This window comes from Myotis myotis, unplaced genomic scaffold (genome assembly GCF_014108235.1).
Source record: "Myotis myotis isolate mMyoMyo1 unplaced genomic scaffold, mMyoMyo1.p scaffold_m19_p_17, whole genome shotgun sequence".
Taxonomy (NCBI): Eukaryota; Metazoa; Chordata; class Mammalia; order Chiroptera; family Vespertilionidae; genus Myotis; species Myotis myotis.
In genome coordinates this window covers 4,212,792-4,230,805 of record NW_023416321.1, presented here as the reverse complement: position 1 = coordinate 4,230,805, position 18,014 = coordinate 4,212,792, and the positions used below count along the sequence as shown (strand labels likewise).

Below are 18,014 nucleotides of genomic sequence, written 5' to 3'. Positions count from 1 at the left end.
GGGCCAGAAAACACTGCCACTGCCCCGAGCACCTTCTCTTGGGCTCTGGGCAGCGGTGGATGGGACCGCGGGCCCAGCACACACAACAGGCTACAGCCTGCTGGGCAGTCAGCCTCTCTGGGCCTGGCCCTGGGCCAAGGCCATCACTGACCAGCCCCATTTCATCAGCACAGTGAGGCCTCGATGGGAACCACTGTCGTGTGCCGTGACCGAAAGGGAAACGGAGGCTCAGGATGGTTGGGGAACCTGCATGGGAACCCACCGGGGTCTGGCCTCAGATCTGTGGACCCGAGACCTTGGGTGAAGACCACTGAGGGGCACACGGCGGCCGGCTGAGTGTTGGGGGCCCCTTGGCGCCTCTGTGCCGCTCCCACTAGCTCGGGCTCACAACTGATTCACTCCAGTAGGGCTTGGTCTTGGACTCTAAGCAGACCTGGCTGCCCCGAGCATGGCCGGGGCGAGTGTGTGCTGGGGGGGGAGGGGAGGGGAATTTGGCAATAGTAGCAAAATTATCTACATATTTATCCTCTGACCAAGCTATCTTATTTCTTAGAATCCACTCCTACGTTAGATGTGAAAACATGAAATGATGTTTGCACAAAGCTACTCACTGCAAGAAGGTTTGTTAAGCCAAAGATTGGAAACCCAGAAATGTCTGCAGTGGGGAGCCGGTAGACTAGACTATGGGCTCCTATATAAAAAAGAGCTCATATGCTAATTAGACTGAACAGCAGAACGACCGTCCGGAGGCCGTCTGGATGAAGCCGGGGCTGCGAGGGCCGAATTTCATGCCTCGGGCCTCTAGTATTTACACATGGAGTTGGATACAGCTGTATAGGAAGGAACAAGGAATAGCTCCACATACTCCTACGGGGTGGTCTCAGGACGTCACGCACACAAAAAAGCAAGATTGAGAAAGTGTGTGCAGTTCGCTGTCATTTATCCAGAAGGGAGAGGATATGCTTTTACCCATATGTGTATGCACTTGCTTTTGTTAAAAAAAAAAAACCCTCACAAAACGTAAGGAAAAAACCAAAAGAAATCAAACCTCCGGCGGAGGGAGAGGCCGGAATTCAGGCTGATTTCCCCTGAACTGACTACTTTGCTCTGTAGATCTAACTGTGGAGCCCGTACACAGGCTACATAATTACAAAATGAAATGAAATTAAAAATAATCAATCCCTAAACGTCGAAAACCACAGTGAACCCGACGAGCCTGACCGAGCGCGTACGGAGTCGCACCACGTCACACGGTGAGAGACTGTACCAGGGGACCCAGCTGCTCGCGGGGGGAAGTCCCCCCTCGGATGCGCTCTGAGCTCGGAGAGCACCGTGAGCGACAGAAACCGTGCTCAGTAATGGAAGTGCTGCGGTGCCCATTCCGAGGCCGTGGCGGGCGTTTGGGGGACAGCATGCGCGGACTGGACAAGAGACCCATGAGAGTATGAAGACGTCCTGGAATTGAACTGGATCCTAAAATCAGTAACACACACCACAGTATTTCCTCACTGTCCATGCACAGGGCCTCGGAACAGCACCCAGGGCTGGAGCAAGGACACCCCGGTGCCCAGACTGTGGCATCTAACTCTCACTTCTGCTAAGGGAACAAGATGAAAGACACGGCTGCCCCCAGGCACGGTGTAGGAAATGTAGATAGCATGGGACGTCTTGTCATACGGACAGCAAGGAAGCTATCGAAGACTAGCGGGCGCCATGTCAAAAGGATTCATGAGGGCCCTAGCTGGTGTGGCTCAGTGGATAGAGCACCAGCCTGCGGAAAGAAGAGTCCTGGGTTCGATTCCGGTTAAGGGCACGTGCAGGGTTGCCGGCTCGATCCCCAGTAGGGGGCGTGTAGGAGGCAGCTGATCAATAATTCTCTTTCATCATTGATGTTTCTCTCCCTCCCTCTCTCCCTCTCTCTCTCTCCCTTCCTTTCTGATGTCAATAACAAAATATATATTAAAAAAAAAGAAAAGAAAAAGGATTCATGCGTCAACCTGAAGAGGCCAAGGATGGGTTAATTTGGCATCACTAAGAATTATTATGGCACCTGGCTGGCGTGGCTCAGCGGTTGAGAGTTGACCTATGAACCAAGAGGTCATGGTTTGGTTCCCGATCAGGGCACATGCCCTGGTTTCCGGGCTTGATCCCCAGTGTGGGGTGTGCGGGAGGCAGCCGATCAATGATTCTCTCTCATCATTGATGTTTCTCTCTCTCTTCCTTTCTTTCTGAAATCAATAAAAAATATATTAAAAAAAAGAATTATAATGGCAGTGAATTGAGACATATCAGAGGTGTTTTTAAGAATTCTTAAGTATATAATACTACTACCCAAATCAAAGCAAAACAAAAAGATGCCTCCCTAGCCCAATCCAAAGTCACCTGTCCCCTTACCAGTTGCTAGGGAACCAGTTCATTATTCTGAAAATTGCTCGGTAATGGGAGAGAGCGGAGTGTTTACCATGCTTTTCCTGGATGAACGCTGCCTTTGGATAAACAACAAGTGGGTAAGGAGAAAATTCTTTAAAAGAAAAGATTTCAGCTAATCAATCAAGACAAAATCCTAACATTGGACTGTCCCAATTTGGCAAGTCCTATTGAAATGACAGATCACGCCAGGCCCGTCAGTGGGCGCCACGCCGCAGTGAGAGCGGCCGCACGTCTTGCCTTCTAATAAAAATACACGCCACCGTCCGGGGAGCAATCCTGGGAAAATAAAACCCGCAGACCCGAATCTGATCAAGCCTCTCATTCCAAGTCCAATTTACGGCAAAGATAGTTTTCGGAGGCCTGTGTTAAATGACCCCCCAGGGGTACAATCAGTAAGATCCAGACTGTGGGAAATTCTATGGTACAAAGGACGCAGATTCTTAACTCAATAAATTGCTAGGGAAAAAAAAGAAAAGAAAAGAAAAGAGAGAGGGGATCTGTAGATCAACGGAGACCTACGCGCCCCCGCCCCCGCCCCCCCATAACAACAAAGAGACGCCAAGCCAAACCAAAGCAAATGCAATTGTGTGGCTCTCATCTGGATGCCAAAGCAAACAGACCGACTAGTAAGGGAAACCGTGTAGCAACGAGGGAAATTTAAATCCCAGTGGGTGCCTGATCGTATTAAAGGGGCTGTTGATCTTTTTAGGCACGAGACTGATAATGGCTTAAACAGAGACTTTATACTGTTTCTTGACAGAAATATGTACGGGTGACATGAGACTCCGGGGGTGTGGCTGAGGGTTCGAGAGCAGACGGAGCGCGTTTGGCTGTGAACGGGTAGCTTCTGAAACCGGGGATGTGGGCATGGCTCACGACAAGCCCCTCTCTCCTTTTGTGGATGTTTGGAGTGTTTCACAATTAAAAGGGGGAAAAGGCCATTCCCACTGAGGTCTGCAGGGGACAAACACTGCTTTTTCCCTCTGCGATACTGAGGGCCACAGAAGCAAGAAACAGAATCCCCGCTTGGATCCGTTTGTACTTAGAAAAAAAGCATCATTATTTTATAATAAACTCAAAGGACATTTTCTTTTCAACGTAAGAAAAGGTGCGGGCCCTGGAGCTTGAATCTGCGCTTTGCGGGTCCTCGGACTTGGAACAACTTCCTTGCCCCTCGTGCCTCAGCTTCTTCTTCTGTAAAATGGGGTGATGCCGATGATGCTTCCTGGGGCCCTCGTGCAGCTTGCGTGAGAGAGGAATGAGCGTAGCTCCGGCATCCCCCTCGGCACGAAGAAAGTGCCCGGTACACACGAGCTCCTCTTACTCTTCCGCTGGCTCCTGTGTTCCAGTCTCTGGGCAATCCCTTCCCTGACTCGTATCGAGCAGCTCCTGGGTGCTGGGCACGGGCTGGGCTCGGGTGGGCTCTGCAGCCTCCTTTAGTTCTGGGCTCTAACTGTCCTGGCCACCTGGCTGGCCTTCTCGGCGCCCCGGGAGCCATTTGCTTTAGAAGTTTGCAGCTCAGCCCTCCCATATGGGGAAGAAAACTTAGGATCAGCAGCACAAACCTAACTGTTCGCGGCTCAGATCCTCAGCATGAGTCGGGCCTTCCCCGTCTCTCCCCTGCCTCCCCCAGAGTTCCAATTAGCAGGCTTTCCAGCCAGTCAGGGCTGCCAGCCCTCAGCTGCAGCACCTGCCCCCTTTCACCCCCCTGCCCCCCCACCCAGGCCGTGGTGCCCTCTGGGGGAGAGTGAGAGGGCTGTGGCTGGGCGCGGTCAGCTCTGGCCCATCCCCACTTTGCTTAGAATCCAAGACTCAGGCCCTGGGTTGGGAATCAGCACTGACCCAAGGAGAGGAATGAGAGCAGGCCCAGAGACAGCCGAGGGCACCTCACCCTCAGCTGGCAGACCGTCCTCAGTCCTTCCCGCCCAGCCACGCCCGACGGCAGCGGGAACGGCCAAGGCTGCTAGTCCTAGAGCGATCTCGGTTGTTGGACACGCGCAGACCCGGCACGGAGGGCGTGCGGGAACCTTCCGGAGGGAGGTGTCTGCCATCACCTGATCCTGGGCTCAGAGCCAGAGCCTGCAGTTCTCTCCTGGCCCTGGTCCCGGTCCCGGTCACAGCTGGCTCCTGACACTGCCCCTCAGACGCTGCCTCCCTCCCACATCTGGAGGGGCCGACCGCCTCCTCCCACCTGCCCAAGCTGCTGGGGCCAGGCTGCAAATGGGGCCCAGGGTGCACTCCGGGATCCTCGGGGAGAGAGGAGAGGCCAGGCGTGGGATCCAGGGTCTGGGTTCTAGGAGGGGAGAAGTCCTGGCTTTTAGCGCAGTTACAGTTACAGAAAATTTACTGCCACTGCCATCACCGGCGCCATCACCGGTACTACCACCATTACTGCCATGCTGTTACCACCGTTACTGCCACGCTTACTGTTACCAACGTTATTGACACTCTTACTGTTACCACAGTTACTGCCACACTTACTGCTACCACCGTTACAGTCTCTCTTACTGCTATTATTGCTATTGGTTGTGGGCTGAACTGTTTCTCCCTAAATATATACACCGAAGGCCCAAGACCCAGGACCTCAGAAGGTGACTGCATCTGGAGGCAGTCTTTAAAGGGGCAATTAGGTTAAAACGAGTCTTTAAGGCGGGCCCTCCTCCCATCTGACTGGTGTGCTTGTGAGAAGAGGGGATTTGGACACGGACACACGCAGAGGGAAGACCATGTGAGGACACAGGGAGAAGACGGCCGTCTGCAAGCCAAGGACTGAGGCCGCAGAAGATCTCGGACTGCCCGCCTCCAGAACGGTGAGAAAATGAAGTTCCAAGTCCCGCAGCCCGGGGACACTTGGTTACGCATCCCGCAGCCGGAGCCAACGGATGGATTCCTGCTGCTACGGCTCCCACATCGTCCTCAGAGCAGTTTGCCGCGTGTTTGTCGTTGTGCTCAACACGTACAAACACTATCTCGCCTGGTCCTCGCACAGCCCTAAGGAACAGGCACTGGGACCTTCGCTGCTGGCAAAGGAGGGAACAGAGGGTACTGCGGTTCCCAGCAGCTGGCACAGGGCACGGCGTGGGGCTCAGTAAAGACGAATTGAGGGAAGCTCAGCGAGGTGGCAGAACCTGTTCAGGGAGCCAGCGACAGGCAGCGCTGGGACACAACCCAAGTCCCCGAGAGTCCTAGTCCCGAGCCCTTCACGGGGCGTGGGGTCAAGTCCAGCCCAAGGACACGGGACCCAGCAGGATGCCCGCGAGAAGTGGGTTCTGGATTCCTATGCCCCGTATGCCTCAGTCTGAAACAAACCCGGCTTTGTTCACAAGCCCGTCTCCCGCATCACGTGTCCCCTGCACTGGGTCACACCTGTGTGGCGGCCATCCTCCCCACGGCTCGTACCTGGCCTGGGAGAGAGTCCTCGGGCCCTTTCCCTTGACCATCTGTCCTCTGCTTGGTCTGAACCAATGGTTTTGAAAACAGACGGGGACTCCCTCCTGCCCGCCCTCTCACCTGTGCCTCCCGCCAGGCACCTCCCAGCTTCCTCTGGGACGAGGACGGGCCTCATGTACCTTGTAGCCCTGGTTGATGCCGTTGATGAACTGGGGGCTGGGGGCGTTCCAGGTGAAGCGGATGGTCGTGGAATTGGTGGCTTCTGCGTGCACGTTGCCCGGAGGGACCGTGGGGACTGGAGGAGAGCGGAGAGGGGGTGGGGGCGGAGGGGCACGCACAGTTAAGTAGAGAAAACACAGGGACGGGGTCTGTGGGCTCTGCTTGCCCCACCCCCCCCCCGGCACTTCCCTCCCCGTGTAGACCAAACTGCCTTCTGTCTCTTGATTAGTTTGCATTAATAAAGCTTGTCTGGCCCAAAGAGAGAGATAGAAACATCGACAGCTTGTGTGGCTCAGTGTCGACCTTGAACCAGGAGGTCATGGTTCAATTCCTGGCCAGGGCACATGCCTGGGTTGTAGGCTCGATCCCCAGTGGGGGGTGTGCGGAAAGCAGCGGATAGATAATTTCCTCTCACCACTGATGTTTCTCTCTCCCTCTCCCTTCCTCTCTGAAATCAATAAGAATATGTAAAAAAAAATAAAGCTTGTCTGACCCATTTCACAGGGCATTGAGAAAGGAAAGTACTGGATATGAAAATGCCCGGGGTGGTGTTAGGTCCAACGCTAAGACGTAAGCTGGTTCGTGATCCAGTTAATGTGAGCCTTCACAGAAGGTCCCTGAACCCCTACAACCTCCGCCTGCATCGCGCTCGCCCCGACCTCTCCCTCTCCTCCGCAGGCCCCTCCCCACGGGGCCACTGGCACACCCACCTCCCTGCAGCGTCCACTCGGTGACTTTGCCACTGTAGACGCCCAGCCCGGCGCTGTTGTAGGCGGCCACCTCGATCTCGTAGTTGGTCCAGATGATGAGGTCCTCCAGCAGCAGGTTGTTGACGTCCGCATCTGTGATGTTCTTGAACTGGTACCCGACAGGCAGCCCGGCCAGGCAGTACCTGAGGGGAGGGAGTCAGGACGCACTGAGTTGGTGGGTGGCTCATGTGCCTCATCCAGTGGCTACCTGACTGGTTAACACACGTCTTGGGGACCATTCTGGTTTTTTTAAAAATATTTTTTTATTTTATTTTATTTTAAAAAATATATTTTTATTGATTTCCGAGAGGAAGGGGCAAAGAGAGAGACAGAAACATCAATGATGAGAGAGTATCATTGATCGGCTGCCCACACTGGGGATGGAGCCTGCAACCTGGGCCTGTGTCCTGACGGGGACTTGAACCGTGACTTCCTGGTTCATAGGTTGACCCTCAACCCTGGGGCCACACCACTGGGGCTGGGCTCATTTCCTTTCTCCCTCTAGGACAGTGGCTCTCTCTCTGGCTGGCCACTCACATGGGCAGAGAGAAAAAAGCCTGAGGCTGCCTACGCCAGCATTCCTACCTGCCACCAGAACAAAGAACACAGGGGAACAAGGAAGTGACACCTCTACAGGCAAATTCCCGAGGCTGGGAGCTCAGAGAACCAGGATGTGCACTTGCCTTAGCTCTAACCTTGGGAGATTAGGGGCCCCGGTGATCTGGGTGTTATTATACCCATAGCAGGGGCTCTCAAAGCCTTTGGGCGTGGAAAACACCTGGAGGGCTTGTTAAAACAGATTACTGGGACCCCCGCCCCCCATGCTTCCCATTCAGGACGGGGTGGGGCCTGAGAGTGGCTTCCAAGGCTCTCACTGCTGCAAGTTCTTCCCAGTGGCCGGCAAACCGCGGCTCACGAGCCACATGCGGCTCTTTGGCCCCTTGAGTGTGGCTCTTCCACAAAATACCGACTTCTGCGCATGGGCCACGAAGTTTCAATCGCACTGTACGTGCGCACCCGCACGTGACATCTTGTAGAAGAGCCACACTCAAGGGGCCAAAGAGCCGCATGTGGCTCGTGAGCCGCAGTTTGCCGACCACGGTTCTAGACCAGTGGTTCTAACCTTCTGGCCCTTTCAATACAGTTCCTCATGTTGTGACCCAACCATAACATTATTTTCGTTGCTACTTCATCACTGTCATGTCGCTACTGTTACGAATCGTCATGTAAATATCTGATATGCAGGATGGTCTTAGGCGACCCCTGTGAAAGGGTCGTTCAACCCCCAAAGGGGTCGCGACCCCCAGGTTGAGAACCGCTGCTCTAGACGCCTAACCGCCATCCTTTCTACCAAAGGGTGGGCTTTTCTTGCTGCCTGACCCTTGCTAGACGGCGAAGGGCCCGTGTGAATTGGCTCTGTCCGCCCATCCACTCCTGATGCTCCCCATCCACGGGCCCTTCCCCGGTCCCTCAGGTAGTCCTTCGCCTACCTGATGATGTAGCCCTTGAGGAGGCCGTTCTGGTGGTTCTCCGGGGGCGGCTGCCACTGGATCATGATGGACTGGTTGGTGCGGCCGCTGGCGATGACGTTCTGCGGAGGGGCGGTGGGGGGCTCCTCGGGGAGCGAGACCCTGGAGAGGAAAGCACCGGGAGTGGGTGGGGTTTTCCCGCTCTTAGTTCCGAGGGCAAACACCGGAGTTTCATGGGATCGGAGGAGGCTGAACCCTGCCCTGCTCTGTTCCCAGACAATGCACCAGTGCTGTGTGCTTTTGGGCAAGTCACTCAACCTCTCTGAGCTTGTTTCTTCATCTGTAAAAGAAACAGAACGAAGCTCCACTTGCCTGTTTATAAGACTGGCGGGGGCTCAAACGACACAATGTATGTACAAGTCTTTTGAAAACACGGGAAAGCACCGGATGTATGTTTTCTGTGCAGCCCAGGGATGTGGGCCTCAGTTTCCCACGTGTCAGAGCAGCAGCTGTGAAGCTGATGACATCTGTCATGAGATGCCTGTGTTTTAGAAGCAGGAGTGCTCCATCCTCCCCTGGCAGCTGCCAGCTGGTGGTGCATTTTACTTATTTATTTATTTTAAAAAATATTTTCATTGATTTCAGAGAGGAAGGGAGAGAGAGAATCATCAACGATGAGAGAGAATCATTGATCAGCTGCCTCCTGCATGTCCCCCACTGGGGACTGAGCCCGCACCCGGGCATGTGCCCTGACCTGGAACTGAACCATGACCTCCTGGTTCATAGGTTGATGCTCAACCACTGAGCCACGCCGGCCGGGCTGGCGGTGCACTGTACCTGGGCCTCCTTTACCCACGGGCGGCGCCCAGGCTGGGGCGGCAGGCGGGCGGGGTGACATGGCGTGTGGGTGACAGCCAGCGCGTCGCCCGCCTCCTGAGGCTGAGCGCCTGCGTTTCTCTCGGGCGTCGCCAGGGGACACGGCGCTCCCTCTCGGCGCGTTTCTCACATGACTGACAGGCATCCATTAAAAACACAAGTTCATTATTTTTGACGGATGCCTTTCCTTCTGGAAACTAGTTTCTGATTGGCTTTCGGACGGGTCGCCCTCCGCGCGGGCTGCACTGCCGTCTCTGCAGAGCTGCGGGGGAGCTCACCTCCTCCCGGGGACTCCGGGCCGCTCACGAGGACGAGGACGCGGACGAGGACGCGTTAGGAAGATGAATGCGTGGGAGCTGAAGGACCGGGGACGTTGGTGGAAGGGTCGGCCCTGCACTTTGAGGCCTTTTCTTTCTCTTTTTTTTTTTGAATCGAATAGGAAGCACTTTATTCTGTTTGTCAAGGCTGATGGTCTACCAGGGGTCCTCAAACTACGGCCCGCGGGCCACATGCGGCCCGCCGAAAACATTTATCCGGCTGCCAGGTGTTTTTGCCGCCTCTGCCTGTCCTGCTTAGCAGCCGACTCGTCCGGGCCCGCAGTGCGCATGTGTGGAATGTCTGAGGGACAGGGAACTGGCCCCCTGTTTAAAAAGTTTGAGAACCTCTGGCACGGCTGCCTCTCCAGGTCGGAAGGGGAAGTGGAGACCTGCTCTATTAACGTTGATCCCTATTTGATGCTTTGCATATAGGGCTGCTTTGTTCTTATTGAAGTCATTGGGGTGACACTGGTCAATAAATCACAGAGGTGTCAGGTGTACAGTTCCATCACACCTCACCTGCATACTGACCTGGATTGTGTGTTCACCACCCCAGGTCAGGTCTCCTTCCCTTACCACCTATAGCCCCTATACCTTCTTCTACCCCCCCCCCCCACCCCCCCAGTAATCACCATACTGTTGTCTCTGTCTATGAGGTTGCTTGTTGCTGTTGTTGTTTTTTGGCTTAATCCCTTCACCTTTTTCACCCAGCCCCCTTTCTTAGTGGGATCTTGTAGCTCTGAGCCACTGGGGCCATGCCCACTTTATTTCTTGCACCAGCACCACCTCTGGTGGCCCACACACGGCCTGGAGCATAGTAGGTGCTTAATAAACAGAGAAATGAACAGTTCTCCTATAACCGCTCTCCATGCTAGGCTTTTATAGCCCCCCCCCCTCCCCCCCCCGTCGCCCCGCCGTGAAATCCAGAGACAGCTTGCTAGCACTGTGGCGAAACCACACATCTGCCAGAGGTCTGTGGACACACCTAAGAGCATCTTTTAAAAATAAAACCCTATTCTCGGCTTCCTTGTCAATTATTAGCTGGCGTATATGCGAGGGTTTATTTCTGGGCTCTCCGTTCCGTTCCCTGGGCCGCGTGTCTATGCCAGCGCCACGCTGTCCTGGTTACTACGGTTTGGTAGTGGAGTTCGACATCAGGAAGCACGGTGCCTCTGGCTGTGTTCTTTCTCAGGATTGCTTTGGCTACCGGGGATTTTTTGTGGCTCCTTACCCATTTTAGGATGGGTTTCCCCTATTTCTGTGAACATAGGGATGGCACTGACTTTATAGGAGGCTTTGGTGATGTGGGCATCTTTAACAATATTAATTCTTCTCCGTGGGAGGAGCAGTGTTGGGAAGACTGGATAACCACAGGCAGAAGCATGAAAGCGGACCCCTTCCTTACACCACTCCCCAAAGTGAACCTGAAATGGACGAAAGACGTAAAGACAGCGCCCGACACCGTAAAAATCCAGGAGGAAAACCCAGGGGAGCTCCTTGACCTGGCCTCGGCAGTGACTGCCTGGATAGACAGCGAAGGCACAGGCAACAGGAGCAACGATAAACGCGTGGGACTACATCTCACTAAAAAGCTCTGCACGGCAACGGGAACCCCCACCAAGACGAGAGGCCGCCGATGGAATGAGAGAAAACATCTGCACATCATTTGATTAGGGGTTAGTATCCAAAATAGATAAAGAACTTAACGCAGCTCCATAGCAAATAAAAAGAAAGCAAAACGCAAGAACAAACAACCATTAACAAATGGGCAGAGAACCTGAATAGACATCTATCAAAAAAAGACACACAAATGGCCAACAGGTACATGAAAAGGACCAATTATCAGGGAAACGCAAATCAAAACCACCAGGAGACGTCACCTCACGTGCGTTAAAATGACTATCATCAACCAGACAGGAAGTAACACGTGTGGGTGACGGTGTGGCGGGAAGGGAGCCCTTGGGCGCTGCTGGTGGGAATGTAAATTGCGACAGTGACTATGAAAACCAGTGTGGAGTTTCTTCAAAACGTTCAAAGCAGAACTACCAGAGGATCCCACCGGCTCGCTTCTGGGGACGTGTCCAGCCACAAGAAATGCAAACAGGATCTTGAAGAGATAGCTGCATCCCCCGCCCCCCCCCACCCCCCCACCGTGCTCACTGAAGCGGTATTCACAACAGCCAAGATATGGAAGCAACGTAAGTGCCCGTCAAAGGCTTGCATGCGCCCCACACGTATCACTCAGCTACGAGCAAGGAGGAAGTCCTGCCGTCTGAGACAACGTGGGTGAACCCCGAGGGCACTGTGCTCAGTGAGAGAAGTCAGACCGAGAGGCAGGTCGTTTATGACCTCACATAGATGTGGCCTCTAAAGAAGCCGAACTCAGAGAAACAGAGAGTAGGTTGGTGGCTAAGCAAGGGCTGGGGAGGGGGGTGCATGGGGAGGTATCAGTCAAAGGCCACAACTCTCATTGTGAGGTTCAGGCTCGGGGATCTAATGGACAGTAGGGTGACTAGAGCTGCCGATCCTGTATGTTATGCCTGAAAGTTGCTCAGAAAGGAGAGACCACAAAAAGGAGAACATGACCCTGGCCGGTTTGGCTCAGTGGATAGAGCAGGGGTGGGCAAACTTTTTGACTCGAGGGCCACAATGGGTTCTTAAACTGGGCCGGAGGGCCGGAACAAAAGCATGGATGGAGTGTTTGTGTGAACTAATATAAATTCAAAGGAAACATCATTACATAAAAGGGTACGGTCTTTTTTTTTTTTTAGTTTTATTCATTTCAAATGGGCCGGATCCGGCCCGCGGGCCGTAGTTTGCCCACGGCTGGGCTAGAGTGTCGGCCGGCAGACCAGAGGGTCCTGGGTTCATGTAGGAGGCAACCGATGGATGTGTTTCTCTCACATCGCTGTTTCTGTCTGTCTTTCCTCTCTCTTCCACTTTCCCTAAAAATCAATGGGAAAATATCCTCTGGGGAGGATTCACAACAACAGAAAAAGGGTAACATGTCAGGGGACGGAGGTGTCAGCTAACTACGGTATCGGCAATATCACTTTGCAGGATATGCGTGCAGCAAATCAACAGGTTGCACACCTTAAGTGTACACAGTGCTGTGTGTCAATCATGCCTCCGTAAAGCTGGAAAAATAAAAGTGAACGTAAAAAAAACAAAGAGCAAAGCCCCGGCTTGGGCGCAGGTGGTCTGCGTCGCTGCCATTCTGACCTCCCCATGCTCCTTCTCACCCGCGGGGCCGCTGCCGCAGGGGGAGGTGCCTGGCCTCCGCCTCCTACACAGGCGGGTCCTACCGTGATGCTCTCAGACGGATGGCCTGCTGTTTTCATTCCGTTTCCATTATTTTAAAGAATGCTCTGTGGAAAGCCTGGCGGGGCCGGCGTCCTGCCAGGCGCCGGCTGTGGGGATGGGAGCAGGTCTGCGTCCCTCCGGAAGTGCCGCCTACTGAACAGGGCGGCAGCCCGCGGCGTGCAGGGCAGGAGGGGAGGTCCCTGAACTTGCAGAGCTCACAGTCAGAGGGGTGACTAAGTTTGGTGGATGCCTCGCCCGCGCTGGGCGCTGCTCACAGCGCTTCACGCGTGTGGTTTCACGCCGTCATGACCATCTCCCTGGGAGGCAGGAGTGAGTACTGTGACCCCATCCTAGATGCGGAGACTGAGGCTGGAGGGTCCAGGGAGAACCAGCCAGGACCTGCCGGCAGCCTGGCCACAGTGGTTTTGGCAGCCCCTTGGGCCCCCCCAGCCCCCCGCAGCCCGTCCCTGAGACCTGCTCTCACCTCTCCGTGTCCTTGCTGAACTGGCCTTTCCCCACGTCGTTGACAGCGCAGAGGCGGAACTGGTAGGAGCGTGCGGGGACCAAGCCCTTGACCACCACCGAGGTAGCCTCGGGGTCCACACTGGCCAGGAGCACGGCCCAGGGGGCGTCTGCAGGGACAGAGGGCGGAGGAGAGGTGGCATCTTGGGGGGCCGTGCCTCTTTCCCCTGTTCCCAGCAGGGCCCAGCCTCTTTTGGGCTAGCAGAGGCGTGCCACCCCCTTGGTCCAGTAGAGGCCGGTCAGGTCCCTTTTTGGTCCCTTGGCTGGGAGGGGGGAGGTGGGAGGGATTTTTTGGTCCCTTGGCTGGGTGGGGGGAGGTGGGAGGGATTTTTGGTCCCTTGGCTGGGAGGGGGGAGGTGGGAGGGATTTTTTGGTCCCTTGGCTGGGTGGGGGGAGGTGGGAGGGATTTTTGGTCCCTTGGCTGGGTGGGGGGAGGTGGGAGGGATTTTTGGTCCCTTGGCTGGGAGGGGGGAGGTGGGAGGGATTTTTTGGTCCCTTGGCTGGGAGGGGGGAGGTGGGAGGGATTTTTGGTCCCTTGGCTGGGAGGGGGGAGGGATTTTTGGTCCCTTGGCTGGGTGGGGGGAGGTGGGAGGGATTTTTGGTCCCTTGGCTGGGTGGGGGGAGGTGGGAGGGATTTTGGTCCCTTGGCTGGGTGGGGGGAGGTGGGAGGGATTTTTGGTCCCTTGGCTGGGAGGGGGGAGGTGGGAGGGATTTTTGGTCCCTTGGCTGGGAGGGGGGAGGTGGGAGGGATTTTTGGTCCCTTGGCTGGGAGGGGGGAGGTGGGAGGGATTTTTGGTCCCTTGGCTGGGAGGGGGGAGGTGGGAGGGATTGGATTTTTGGTCCCTTGGCTGGGAGGGGGGAGGTGGGAGGGATTTTTTGGTCCCTTGGCTGGGAGGGGGGAGGGATTTTTGGTCCCTTGGCTGGGTGGGGGGAGGGGGGAGGGAGGGAGTTGGAGGCCACTGGGAGGAAGCAGCGCTCACGGGAACTGAGTTGCATCCGTCTTTTCCATCTTTTCCCCCTCAGATCGATGAGCTCTGGGCACACTTATTTAAAACGCATTTAAATTATGCATGCTAATTCTGGAGTCCACAGCGAGGAGGAGAAAAAGAGAAAGAATCGCCACCGTTTCGGAGGCTCCTGGTGCGGCAGGCCCTACGTCCTGTGCCTTGTGAGTATCTTGTTCAATTGTCACAATGACCCCAGAGAGCTGATTCGGTCATGTGACAGCCGAGGTGGCCAAGGCTCCAGAGGGAAAGGTTTGCCCCGAGGCAGAGGCCTGGGAAGGGGGCGCTGGAACCCGATGGCTGAGCCCCGCCCGCCCTGGCTGCGGTGCGGAGGGGGACTTACTGTTCTCCGACATCTCCAGGACGTAGCGGATCAGGGGGCTGTTGCCGTCGAAGGGCTTGGCCCAGGTCAGGTTGATGGCCCGCCTCTCGGAGGCGCTCAGCGTGGCCACTGGGTGCTCGGGCGCGTGAGGCAGCTGCCTGGAGGAGAGAGATGTGGCGGGGCCACCGGTGAGGTCTACAGTCAGGTGACATGGGCGGCCGGGACTCGCATAGAACTCCCGATACCTCGTGCTCGGCCACGAAACGTGGCCTTTGGGCCATCGACCTGCAGAGTCTCCTCTGGGGCCCGGAGCCCACCTGTCCAAAGCCAGACCCAGACTCCCCTGCTCTTGCAGGGGGCCCAGCCTGCAAGGATGCTTGGGCGTGTCCTGCGGGAAGGGCTGTGGTCCCAGGCCACCTGGTGGCCTGCCAAAAGGAGCCTTCTCGGTGCTGCTGACACCTCTGGGCTCGGGGCTGGGCGGGTGGCCCTACCTGACCCGCAGGTGGGCGCTGCGTGAGTCGTTGCCTCCGGCGGAGAGCACCCGGCAGGTGTAGGTGCCGATGTCCCCCGACCACGTCTGGGTGATGTGCAGGGAGCCGTTCTTGTCCAGGCGAACACGGGGGTTGTTCTCCACGCCCAGGGCGGCCCCGTCCTTCTCCCACACGTACCTAAGAGAGAGAAGAACCAATAGGTACAGAGAAGTAGAGAAGGGCCGGCCAGCATGGCTCAGTGGTTGAGCGTTGACCTAGGAACCAGGAGGTCACGGTTCAATTCCTGGTCAGGGCACATGCCCTAGTTATGGGCTCGATCCCCATGTGGGGAGTGCAGGAGGCAGCCCACCAATGCTTCTCTCTCATCACTGATGCTTCTCTCTCTCTCCCTCTCCCTTCCTCTCTGAAATCAAATATATTTGATTTAATATAAAACATAAACACATATTTAAAAAAAGAGATAGGGAAGTGGGGGTGCTCTTAAGGGTGTGCTCGGCCCAGGCTGGTCTGCAGGAGAGCAGGTGGGTCAGGGACAGGCCCCGGGCCGCCACCGGTCTCTGGGGCTGGTCTCCGGGAAGAGTGCAGCGGCAGCCAGAGCAGCCTGCTGTCCACCCCTGCGGGAGGGTGCGCGTCCGTCCAGGAGGGTCAGCACAGTAAGTCATTATCGGTCATTCACCTTCGGTTCAGGTCCAGGGCCAAGCCTGGCTGCTTTTAGCCGGAAGTCATGCCCAGGAGCCGGCACCAAAGAGCCGGCAGAAAGGTCTTCGAGGTGACGAGGTCACCGCTGGACAGAGCATGGACTCTCCGCCCAGGCTACACTGTGCAATTAGTTGGATGAGAATCCCGAGAGCCATGCGTCACTGGGACAAAATGACCTCAGTGCCCAAAACATCATGTTCGCTTCGGCCGGTCGGCACGAAGGGGGACTTGAGAAATGGCCCACATGCCCGTGTCTGACAGTAAGACGTCTCTCCTCTGGAATGGCTCTAGGGGACAGACACCCGTCGCTGCCATGAGCTCGCGTGGGCGGCCAGCTCCGGGAAGGCACGCGTGTGCAGGGTTCGGGATCCTCTGTGGACGACGTTCCAACCACATCTGTGTGTTTCCAGGCTCCCTTTGGCACTGGCGCTCGCACCACACGACGACGGTCCCCAAGGGTCGATGTTGGAAGTTAAAGGAGCTGTTTCTCAGACTGGGGCCCGAGATGGATCCTCGGAGAGTAGGTTTTGGTCTCATAGAGTCTAGTAGCCCTTATGCCAACCTTGGCTTCCAGGGTCCCTACGGTGTGGCCGGACAGACTGTCGTATGCGGAGTGGCCACCAGATGGCGCCCCAGGATGCAGTTGCCTCTGGAGTGTCGGGGCTGTTACTCCAGGAGGCATCAGTGCCCGGCCCTCCACGCCCAGTGGTATTGCCCATACAATACAGAAGCCACACAGTTACTTCCAAGGAAGCAGTTAAAATTTTTTACTTAGCATCCCAAAGGGACAGTTTCTCCTGGTTTTAGTTCCCAAAGCCTTCCCATGGTTGGCCCCCAGGGGTCTTCACCCCAAGCTTGGCGGGTGGGGGCGGGGGGGGGTCCCAGATTTTCAGCCTTTCTTGGCTGCTTCTGTCCCGAGCTGCCTCTCCAGAGGGTTCCACAGGGGGTGCTAGTTGCCTCCAGTCTGCATAGCTCGTGGCCCGGGCGAATGGTGGGGGTGACTCAGTTTGGGCACTTGCCTCTCCCGTGTGTGTCCCAAGACCTCTCCTGGCCCGGCCCTATCCCTTCTCCCACACCCGCTCATCCAGACCCTCTGCTGTCCACTTAGTGGGCGGAGGGGTCTGGGAGAGCCAGCAGCCCAATGCCCCTTTCTCCCCTCTTCTCCCCTCCTCCTTCCTCTGTTTCCCCACACCCCTTCCTCTCTCCCTCTCCCTCTGACATGGCCCAGTTCAGTTCCAGCTCACTCTGCTCCCCAAGCATTTACGCAGCGCCCCCCACACCCCAGCCCTGCACCAGGTCTGTAAATGCCCCCCTCTCCCCCCCAAGGATGCTCTGCGGCCCCACAGGCAATCCTCACCTCCTTGGTGCAGACACTCGCCCAGCTACCAGCCACCCTCAAAGCCGCCCTCCCCTTGGCCTCCCTGGGGCCACAGCAGAGGGAGTACCTGATGGTCACCCGGGGGTCGTGGGTCACGCCACACACCATGGAGGCCTGGGTGCCCTTGATGACACTCTGGTCCTGGGGCGGCCTGGTGATGCGGGTCCGGGCTGAAAGACAGCAGGGGGGCGGCGGTGAGAGGAGGGGCGGGCGCCAGAGTCACAGGCGAGAGGCAGGGGTTGGGAAGGTGTCGGCAGGCGACCCAGACTGCGTGGCTGGACTCTGGGGGGGGGATGAAGGCAGACCAACAGGTGGACAGGAAGACCACAGCGAGTGTCCCCGGACGTTAAAAAGGCACCGTGCTTCCCTGGGACCTGGAATCTCAGGAACCACATGCATAGTGGGGGCTCATTTAGCAGTGCTCCCCCACACCGTGAGCGGGATAAAACACCAGAAATCGGGGATGCTCAGCGTCCTCTTCCCAGCACACGAGTGGCCCAGGCAAAGCAAACGTAGGATCAACTGCTTCCTGCTCTAGTGCGCTGCTCATGGGGCCACCGCCACGCAGCCCGCCCAGGAGCCCCACAGCTGTGCCTGTCTCGGGTGTGGAGACAGTGTGGGGGTGCAGGCAGAGCGTTGGAAAGGACTCGGGAAGTTTCCTTAGAGCAGGGGTCAGCTAACGACAGTCTGGGGTCACGTCCAGGGGCTGTCTGGGTGAGCACACGTGGGCGGGACCCCAGGCACGGCCATGGATTAAGTAGCGTCCATGGTACTTTCCCGATGAGACCGAAGCGTTAGTTGAGGAGTTGCGACCGCCTGGCCCACAAGCCTGAAGTATTTACACT

At 56.4% G+C, this 18,014-nt stretch overlaps 1 protein-coding gene across 1 annotated transcript in view; it reads right to left on the bottom strand.

The window, feature by feature from the left end:
- SDK2 (sidekick cell adhesion molecule 2) overlaps window positions 1-18,014 on the bottom strand; it is a 127,278-nt gene that overhangs the window by 48,285 nt on the left and 60,979 nt on the right. Inside the window, exons 12-18 of the mRNA XM_036339474.1 lie at window positions 17,237-17,339; window positions 15,093-15,269; window positions 14,623-14,759; window positions 13,238-13,385; window positions 8,279-8,419; window positions 6,750-6,931; window positions 6,000-6,115 (exon numbers count right to left, since the gene is read on the bottom strand). Coding sequence (XP_036195367.1) covers window positions 6,000-6,115; window positions 6,750-6,931; window positions 8,279-8,419; window positions 13,238-13,385; window positions 14,623-14,759; window positions 15,093-15,269; window positions 17,237-17,339 — 1,004 coding nt within the window. The remainder of the gene's footprint in view (window positions 1-5,999; window positions 6,116-6,749; window positions 6,932-8,278; window positions 8,420-13,237; window positions 13,386-14,622; window positions 14,760-15,092; window positions 15,270-17,236; window positions 17,340-18,014) is intronic.